Source organism: Anser anser (assembly GCF_964211835.1).
Source record: "Anser anser genome assembly, chromosome: 3".
Lineage (NCBI taxonomy): Eukaryota > Metazoa > Chordata > Aves > Anseriformes > Anatidae > Anser > Anser anser.
The window spans coordinates 98,346,317-98,357,000 of record NC_139722.1 but is presented as its reverse complement, the minus strand read 5'-3'; the positions used below and the strand labels follow the sequence as shown (position 1 = coordinate 98,357,000).

Genomic DNA, 10,684 nt, shown 5'->3' with positions numbered 1-10,684 from the left:
CTTCATGGTTGCTTTCTCCATTTCCTTGCTTTCCATCATGTTTGGTATTTTGTGCAGTGCAGGTGGAGCACTTGGTGGTGGTTAAAGATGGTTTTTGAAAGTCAACCCAAGAAGGATACCACATAGGAGCAGAATGTATTTTATTTATTGTAGACTGGGTCACAGATGAATCACAGAGAATAAAAAAATGCAAGCCATTGGGTTAACTGTTACCAGCAAAATGTAGAGAAACAAAGTGTGATTATTTCAACTCACTTGGAAAACTGTTTAGGTCAGCTTCAGAAAGGAAGAATGAAATTTGATTGTCATGGACCTGAAGATGGTCCAAACACTGTTTTTCATTTACTGCCAAACCAACATTGGCTACAAAAAAAGTCTTAATACTTGACCTTGAGGGATGTCTTTAAAAGACATTCTGGATGCAAGGCCTACATATAAACCCTTGAGTATTGGGACAGTTCTAGCCAGCTACCAAACGCTTTTGGTAAATTCCTAGCTGAAAAACATCTATTTCTAAACAAAGCTTATTAAGAAATTATATACCACATACAGAGAGCACCTAGAACCTTTTTTCTATGGCACAACAGTGTATTTTCCATCAACCTTTGTAGATCAGTCTACAGGGTGGTATGAAGGTAAGAAATCCAGATTTCAGCCATGGTCAGCTGTGCCAAAGGAAGACTTTAGCAATCCCTGGCCGACAAGAAGTTACCAATTCTACGCTTCAAGAAGTAGTTTGATGGAACAGTCCCCTTAGTGGGCATTGGTGTCCCCAGATTCTCACTTCCATCCCCTCAATGGTTTTGGTACAACTGTCTACCGAGTCAGGGAACTGTGGCAATTCAATTTTTGGTTTTCTTTGTAGTTAGCTTCCCCAAGAGATTCTTAAGTAGGCACTGTTACCAGAAGAAATGCTTGCCAAAGCCAGCTGACCAGGCATCTCTACAGAAGCCAGGAGTACCTCTTTACTTTTGCCAAGTCAGGCTAGCTCAAAGCCACTGCCAGCCTGTAAAACTGCTAGTAAGCTAAACTAGTTGACTGCTCAGAGCTGAGCAGTGCACGGCATAACTTTCAACACAGCATTAGTAACACCTATTGGAAACCCTATTGGTAACCCTATTGGAAAGGGTACTGTCATAAGCAGCCCTGGCCATTCCCAAATCCCACTTGGCAATTAGAAGTTAAACACTGAGGAGAAAGATATCAGTAAGCAGTATCTTCTGTGTGGAAAAACCTGCAAAATAAAACCTGCATAAGGTGGGCTCGACGTACATATGGGGTTTGGGGAATAATAACTCAAAAGAAGATCTCTCGCAACCATGTAGTACAGAATTTCTGTCAGTCCTTTAGAAGGAAAGATGATTCAGAGATATAGCTTGCTAGCTGAAAATAAGAGCTCAGTTCCTTGAAGGCATAGCCCCTGGTGCTTAGTTCAGCAAGTGTCTCAGGTAAAGACAGCACCTGTTACCTTAAACCACTTGACATATGATTTGTATCAGTGATTTGGTGCTCCTGCAATCATGACTCTGTCACAAAATCAAGGCACTTTGACATGGAAGAATAATAAGCTTCAGTTACTTCTCCTAGGCTCTGAACCAGGCTTCCGCACCCTAAGGTGACAGGAATTACAGCCTATGTTCCAGAAAACAAGTTATCCTGCTAAACAGGTACTATTTAGGAGGTGAAAATCTCCCATCCCCACTAATGGTTACCACTGGGATGAACAATCTTTAGTGTAAATCATCTCTAGGTAGTCATTTACAAGATACAGGAGATAATACTTTGAGTGTAGAACATTCCTGGAGGAGGAAAATATTGTGAAATATATGGTGGAACGTGAAATCCTATTGCTGTTGAAATAGCTGACAAGACACTCATATACTTTAAGACGGTCCTTATCTCCTTATTCTGCAACCTGTTATGGAAAACTGGCTGTAGGCAAGGCAGTTTGAACCCTAAGCAGTCGCTCTTATTAATTACAGTTAAGACAGAATTCAATCACAAAACTACCAGATTGCCTTGTTACATTTCTGCTACTTCCACCTATACAGCTCAATATCCAGAAGTAGGTTAATATTAAACTAACAGATTTTTTATTCCTGTTTCACTCAAGATATTATCAATTCAAATAATCAATTTAAAAATCCTTTTTTTTTTTTTTTAAAAAGAGCACTACAAAAAAATGCCCAAAGCACTACATTACCTTCCCCACTTTCTTCTAACTTAATGACATCTCCTCAAAGGTCATGGGATGATGGCTTGTAATTCAATAAAGAAGAGGAAGTTGTTCTGGTCCCTACACATACCTGAGAGAGGGCCCTTCCAGAGAAGGGCGACCAAGCTGGTGAGGGGTCTGGAGAACAAGTCTTACGAGGAGCGGCTGAGGGAGCTGGGATTGTTCAGCCTGGAGAAGAGGACGCTCAGGGGCGACCTCATCGCTCTCTACAGTTACCTGAAAGGAGGCTGTAGAGAGGTGGGGGTTGGTCTGTTCTCCCACGTGCCTAGTGACAGGACGAGGGGGAATGGGCTAAAGTTGCGACAGGGGAGTTTTAGGTTGGATGTTAGGAAGTACTTCTTTACCGAAAGGGTTATTAAGCATTGGAACGGGCTGCCCAGGGAGGTGGTGGAGTCACCATCCCTGGAGGTCTTTAAAAGACGTTTAGATGTAGAGCTTAGGGATATGGTTTAGTGGAGTACTTAGTGTTAGGCCGGAGGTTGGACTCGATGATCTTGAGGTCTCTTCCAACCTAGAGAAATCTGTGAATCTGTGAATCTGAGTGCTCCTGCTAAAAGCTTCAACTTGATGATGACTACTGTTGTGGTTTTTTTTTCTTTAAATTACATTACCCATTTATTTTTGCTTTGTAACTATAAGAGACCTTTCATAGAAGCCAGTTCTTTCATGTATTTTACTTCCTTGCAAAATACAATCCACAGCAAAACACAAACCAGCATGTTTTCTTCTAATCCCTTTCAGCTACCATAGTAATTCAATGATGCTGTAAAGTAGGTCTGAAATTTTCAGACAGAAAACATGAGTTAGTTGGAGCACATCCCCATCAAATACCTCAATACTTTCGCAATATAAAGACTTAATAGGGATTCTGAGGTGCTATTTATTTATTTCAGTTCATAGGAACTATCATACCAGAAGACAGACTAAATGCTCCAATCTAAGATACAGATCTTTTACTAACCACCCCTCTGGAAACCATGACCACAGAGTTATTATCATTAGCCAGCAGGACAGTGATCTCATTTCAGCTGGTGACCTTGTTCTATCAGCATCAGTGATGACTTACAGATGGCAAAGCATGTAAAACATTAATATGTAAACGTTGTGAAGTGCTTTCTAAGATGTGAAGTGCCCCCTAATTTACTAGGTATTATTTTATAAATACTGTATTATAAGTGTTATAAAGGTATTTTACAAGCAGTTATTAATGCCTTTGCTGCAGGCTGAATCTGTAAGAAGTTTCTGAGCAACCAGCTGTTATGGAGCACTATTTAGGATAGATTAAACTAACTTTTGTAACACACCTTGCCAATATTTTATGTTGGAGAAGTGACAAGCTTTTGGTCTCAACAGCTGTAGTGCTGATGGTCCAAAAGCCAGCTAAGTTGGTAAATACAGAAGTTTTCAGACTTGGAGAAGGAAGGGGGTGGCAAGAGGAGTACAGGTATTAAGTACATGATTATACTCTCTCTCCTCTTGGAATATAATCAGCTGTGCCATTGGATGGAGGTGGATACAAGGGCATTTGAAAGTCTTCTGTATTTATTTACACTTTCATGACTTCCTTGCTCGGTTGTTGTTACTGTATGAGAGGAATAACTGGAAATGCCATTCACCATGAAGTGGCTCAGCTCTACCTCCAGCACAGGCTTCTTGACACACAACACTTGCTTTTCTGGAGGGTGCAATGCTTCACGCAGTACTCTTAAGCAGAGAAAATTTCAACAGCAGATTAGTAACATTAAAAGACAAGCTTCATGTACCTGTCAACAATGCACAGCAGAGCTGTTGCTCAATTTGGGATATAACAGTTGCCGTGTAAAAAATACTCTGTTTTCTTTACAAAATAAGATCCATCAGCTGAAGTGATTAAGAAACCATGAGTCTCTAAGTGTTATGATAATTTTCCATGCTCGGCCGATTTCAAATGTTAATGGTTTAAAAAGAGGAGAGTAAAAACCCAAGTTTACTGAGGTCTGAAAACAAACTGTGTAATCCCGGCACATTGCTCTGGCAGTGCTGCTAAATCTGGTCTCAATACCACAGTGTCAACATCCATCAGGTGCAACTGCCACACACTGCTTCAGTCATTCTGTGGCTTTCTGTGGAAGTATGTGCAGATCTTCCTCATGGAAGATGGAGTGGTTACAGCCTAGAAAAAAAATCAACAACAAACAAACCACAAAACCAATAAGAAACGTTTCTTGGTTAACAGTTCTCATGCTGCAGGAGTCTTAAAGTCTCCCCTCCGTCATTACTCCACTTTGTTTAGCTTCCCAAATAAGATAGGAAATGAAAGGTTCTTTACTGTAATCTGTTTGTCTCACAGATAAGAAGCTTACCACCTACAGGAAACACTGGCGAAAAGCTGGGGTTGTCTTACTGCTGTAGGAAATGCACTCTGGCTGCAGCTCCAGCTTCCCTACTGCAGATTACAGGGCTGCAGATCCCCGAGATGTAACAGAGCAATGAGCGCTGCTGCTACTCTAGGCACCTTGGCAAGCCTCGGGCGTAGCACAGGCCATGAGCATCACAAAATCTGAACTAGAGCATAATGGGCAGGACAGATGATTGCTGAACAGTAATCTCTCTCCAGGGCAAATCTTTACATCTTGTGTTTAAACCCACACTATAAGTACTTGTAGGTTTACTATAACCAAGTTTTCTTGGCACAACAATAACATGAATAGCTCAACTGCTACGCATAACCTAAGGAGTGGTGGCTTGCCCACTTCACATCTGCTAGAAATGCTGGAAGAGGTGAAATCAATTAAGACATGAGATACTTCACCAAAATAAGCCTTAAACTCGGCAACAACTTCTAGCATCAGATGTTCAGTTGAGAGCACAACTAAACTGTGACAACTGAAAATTTACCTGACATTTACTGAAATAAGACTCAGTCAAAGAAACTGTTGGACGTCAAGTCCAGTTTCAGAGAAGAGACGAGTTTGGTTTGTTTTTAAAAAATGTAATTATCATTTTTCAGTATGCATGCTAAATCCTCAAGCCCTCACACCAACTTTTTTAGCTGCTTTATAAGCTTAACTTTCAGATCCTAGGATGAGCTCAGTGCCAGGCTTCTTGTACATCAAAAGTAGGATTATGTAGGTCAAATCCTGTCCTCTGTCTCTTTTGCAATTTCTTTGTTTTCTGACAGTTTTCGATAGAATGAACTGAAGGCATTATTTAGCCCAGAGTTTTAAGATAAGTAACAAATTCTTTTGCTACCTGGGCTAGAATAAAATTTAGCTCTTTCTTCCAATGCTAACATGTCTTTCCAGTAACGTAAACAGGCAGATGTGACTGTGAACTCATAAACAATAGATCTGCCAGGAAAGGTGCTGTCATTACTGTGCTTCTTAGAGAAGAGCTGTATTACAGATGACAGCTACATCCTTCAAACATCCAGCTGGGGACTACGAGGATTTCTGAGCTCCTGTGTGCTCTAAGTTCCTTTCAAAGGATGGACAACACCATCCTAAGAATTCTCTTCCTGCACAGAGGGGATTAGTAGATAACAGCATTAATGTATCTAACTTAGTAGGCCAGAAATCATCTCTTTTGTCTGTAATCAGATAATTCTTTGAATGCCTCGGTGGGAGAGAGCTAACCATGCACAGAAAGCGGAGTGTGCTAGCTAGGGAAAACTTCTTTCGTTGCCACTGTCCCTGACCGTCCCACTTACATTTTTCGGTGAGGTGGCCACTGCCGCAGCATCCTGTCGTTTTGCACTGGGACTGTGAGATGACGGGGGGCTGCCAGCTTTGCCAGTCCGTAGCTTCTCTCCCAGAGCAGACAGCCAGTTTTTTCGTTCAGGTGAACTATTCTCTTTATCTACTACATCCGTGCCTTTTCCACAAGGAGATTGGAAAAGAAGAGAGGGAGTTTGAACGTCAGATGGATTAATACGGCTTCCAGAAAGAGAAGGCTCTTTTGGGCTGTGGCTAGAGCCTTCGTGCTCATTATCCATGTCAGCCGGACTTAGAGAGCCTTCATCGCAAGCTTTCTGCTCTGCAGCCAAGTGACATAAATTCAGCTTGGACTTCTTAGCCACATGGTCCAGTTCAGTCACACAGCTGCAGGCCTGCAGACACTTCTGTCTCACGTCGCCTTCCTTGCTGCAGTCAAGCCTCCTCTTGGCACGCTTTTCAATCTGTGAGTGTGGTGCTTTAGGAGTGCTAGATGCTTCCAGGAGACCTTGTGTGACTTCTGCCAGGGCTTTTCTAGGAGAAAGAGCCTTTTTCCCCACTTCTGGAGGAGAAGAGGACGGAGTCCTGGTTACCCAGTGTTTAATGGACATTTTGGAGGAAGGCACAGGTTTGGGAGAAGCGCATGGGCTGGCTCCACTCCGCTTTGCTGGTGTGCAGGCTGCAGCAGTTTGGGTTTTGAGAGAGACCGTTAGAGTGTTTGTAGAAAGAGGAAGGTCTCCAGAATAACTGGGAGCACAGGCAGCCGGACGTGGCGAGGAAACGCACGGATTGCCCGCTGTAACAGCCTTGGCAGGAGTATTCTGTAGGCTGGCTGGTGATCCTGGTAGAGGAGAAATAAGTAGTTTAATGAGGAACATAGAACAGCAGATGAAAGGCAGACCTTTCATAAAGGCCCCTTCCAGGCAGGAGATGGATTCAGCACTCACCCTGCTTCTCAGACATACTCTGCTGAACTACAGATTGCATAGATGCTTCTTATTTCAGTTAAACTGATACAAATCCTATTTAAAATCCTTTATCATATGGCTAAGTATAATACAGTAGATTGTTTTAATGTCTGACTTCTATTCATATTCCTTCTAAAACTAGAACCCTTACTTAAGCTACAGCTGAGGGACTGACGGATAGGCAAAACAGATCTTGAATTTTCTAAGTTTATCTAGCCTTGCTGGCAGCTTTGCAATGGCTGGGTCCAGACAGCTCTGTTTTGGGAAACTGTCTAAGAACAAGGTTGGGTCCTTACCTGCAGCTGGTCATCTGCACAGTCTTTAATGGGGCCATGATTGAATTGAGGAGCAAAGGTACCGTAAGAAGGTCCCATAGCTAATTATAGTACCACAGAAACTTTATGCTACAATGCCTTCCCAAATGAATGATGCTGATAGTCAGGTGTTAACAGTTGCATATTTTTAAGATAAAAAAAAAAAGTGAGAATGGGAAAGGACGTCCTCCTCTTGTCCTTTTGAGAGAACTTTCTGCAGTGCTGTATTAGTATGAAGTTGGTAGATTTTTTACCACACCCAGGGAAATGTGATAAGTTCTTCACCTCCTGAACAAGGACTTCAGTTCCAAAGAAAATAAAATCTGTCACTGTAGTTCAGTAATTTCTTTAAAATAAATGATCCCCAGACAAATATGTCACAATGCTATTTGAGCTCACTAGTCAAGATGTAAAAATCCCCTGCTCTTTTTTCCTGAGTCCCTAGCTTAAGTTTCTGAATACCCAGTTTATTAAAACAGTAGTCATAGGTAGGTTTACACCCAGAACCTCATAAGGATCTCAGTAATGACAGTGGGAATAATATATAGAAAAGATCTCAATCTGCAGCAACATTGGAAATTTTTTTTTTTATGGCACCCTCCAGAGACCACATTAGCAGGTCTCTTAGATGCCTGATTTCTCATTCATGTAACTTGAGGTGATGCAATTAAGTAGGATAGCACATGAGTTACCCCAGGCATTTCCACTACCGAGCACAAGAGCTCTAAATGTTTTCTGTATTCCAGGGGTTTAATCTGAACTCCTAATTCTCAACATTAGCTGCTGTACTGTAAAGCACTTCATTAGGACAATGAGAAGTCTACTGTGAATAACCTGCCATTTTCTTTAGGTCTCTAGGCTGTCTGACAAATAACACGTCAAGTGATCACCTACACAACTCTTTGATTACATACCCTAATAAACCTCTTTTGATCTTTCCTTTTACTGCATTATCTAGCCCTTTAAAATACAAGTACTGGTGCACCATATCAGGACCCCATATTAACAGATCCCACAACAAACCACCTTAAAGCATAAACAGAATTAAAGGCTTTCCTGATAAAGTGTGCTACCTCATAATAATTTACTTCAGCCTGGACTAGGAGAAAGTGACTGCCAAGATTGGTTCTCTTAACCTTTACTTTAATGAGCACTTACAAAACAATAATATTTAAGCTGGGGAATTTGTTATATTTAAAAATTTAAGCTACTAGAAGAGAAGAAGCAAGCTCAGCAGTTCTCAATCCATAATGACCACCTACAAATTCATACAGCAGATATAAATGTGGCATGATTACCTGGGTATGAGTATTCTCAGTCTCAAACCAATCTGAGAGTTATACTGTGGAGACAGTGGATAAGCAAAAAAAGCTATCCTGAGAGTCGGACGGGAAGCAAACTAGCTACATCCCTGAACTTGAGATAAAGAAAATCAACACGAGGCTTTTTAGTAAGACTGCATGCATTATTCAGGCTTCTACTCAGTTCCAGGCTGTTTCCATTCATGCTGCTGCTCCACATAGTGTTGCATGCTTGTGCATACTTTAAATACCTGCAGTCAATTTGCATAACACCAATGCAGGTATTTGAGATGTTTTCCACCTTCTCTGCTACAAACGCTCTAAAGTGGTAGTACAAATCTCCAGATTTAAGACTCATGAATTTTTCAGGCACAGGCCCACTCCACAAATTTGGTTTCACAAAAGCGAAGAGAAAGTAGTGCAACTTCGGGAAACCACAAAAGTAGTTTCCAAAGAAAAGGAAATTGCTTGCTACACTTCATGATATAGGTCAACGGTTAATACCCAACCTCTGCCTCACAACTTGTTCCACATAAATAGGTGGAGAATTACACAGATCTCATCCCAGCAAGTCTGAAATAGTACTTAATTGCCAATGCTGAATCAATCTCTGCAGATAACTCCCATATTCCAACAGCACGTGCTTTGTGCTCAACAGCCAAGGTCAGCAGGAAGCCTGCTGTTGTGCTTGCAGTGTCTGTGTACTTCCTTTTCCCTCCTGTGTTGCTTTAATGCAGTAAGAACAAGGAGAAATAAGCTATTTTTCCAGTAAAATTGCCAAAGCTGACTTGTAAAATTTTAGTGTACAAATTACTTCAGGTTTTAGGCTTCTACACTAGACTCATGCTTACTTCTGCAAAATACACGAAGTGTATTTTTCAGCCCTCTCTGTGTGCATGTACACACAAACCATTTACCAGCTACAGAGCAGACCTGGCACTCTCCCTACTATTGTCCTGCAAACTTCCTGCAAGAGTTACTCACTGGCAAAAGGTTAGATGTAATGTTATCCCATTAGTGGGATTTGGAGACCTTCAGCCTTTATTTACGTTAGCCAAGGTGAAATTCATTTGGAAAGTGGCTAGAAAAGATAGGTGGAACACAGGAAGTCACACCAACAGCTGCTAAAAAGCTATTTTATTCTTAGTTCCAGAGCTACGCTACAGAAAAGCTCATCCTATTTCACTCAGGGGAGGGGGGTGTGTTATTCTCCTTTCACCCACTCTGCTGTAACAAAATGCAAATTTCACGCAAGTCAAAGCAATGCTATGACCCAGGGCTCCTTTCTTTTTGTTCTAGGTACTGTCCAGTGAGTAGATTCTCCACCAGAGGAGCAGCAATTCACAATCAAGGCTACGCTAGAGACATTGAACTGATTTTTCCTGCTGCCAATTCTTCAAATGTACATATTATAATCATTTAGGCATCATTAGGCAACCTTAGGCATTCTTGGGTGTGATATAGTCCAGACCTGTCTGCTAGCTTTGAAAGCATGCTGCATAGTTTGTTTGATCACCTAGGCTTTGTAGACAGGTATTGTATTTGAATTGATGAACGCTACTGATTAATTTTGGAACAATATGATCATGTTGTGATTGTCTAAAGGCATTCTTGAAGTCCTTTCACCAAGTGCCATTTGTCTGTATGGACAGTCAGTCCCACTGCACAAAGCTAAAGAAAGAGATGTAATATTAATATCAGCAAAGAAGACTGACCAGAGTTCAGCTGCTGGGCAGAAGGAAACAATTCAGAGTTTCCAGGCTGTGCCATCAGCCCTTTACTTGGTAAAATAGGAACTGAAAAAAACATTAGATCTTACTGCTCTCTGTTACTATTTGACATGAAAAAAAATATGACTTGTTGCTACAGCTAATAACCAAACCCTCTTTAGCTGGAGATGTAAGAAAGCAGCTCTGAAGCAAGTGATTCTGGGTTCCAGCGCTGCCAGTTGAAGTCCATGCACACGGCATCTCCTTTGGCTGTTCACTTATCAAACCCTGCTGATGCCCACTGAAGACCTGGCTGCCTGACAAGCTATATTAATATTTACTTTGCAGGCTGGTCATGCAAACTTCATCATACTGTAAGCTACTTCAGCCAGCTCATCTTGGTGGTGGTAGAAGTATTTATAAGAAGACGTGTTTGGCTGGCTATATAAACTATTGCCTAACAC

General features: G+C 41.4%; 1 protein-coding gene across 1 annotated transcript in view; it reads right to left on the bottom strand.

The window, feature by feature from the left end:
* Positions 1-2,822: 2,822 nt before the first annotated feature.
* DTL (denticleless E3 ubiquitin protein ligase homolog) overlaps positions 2,823-10,684 on the bottom strand; it is a gene marked incomplete at its 5' end in the record, with an annotated part of 24,575 nt that continues 16,713 nt past the window's right edge. The window contains 2 exons of the mRNA XM_083827785.1: positions 2,823-4,388; positions 5,925-6,769. Coding sequence (XP_083683911.1) covers positions 4,320-4,388; positions 5,925-6,769 — 914 coding nt within the window. The 3' untranslated portion in view covers positions 2,823-4,319. The remainder of the gene's footprint in view (positions 4,389-5,924; positions 6,770-10,684) is intronic.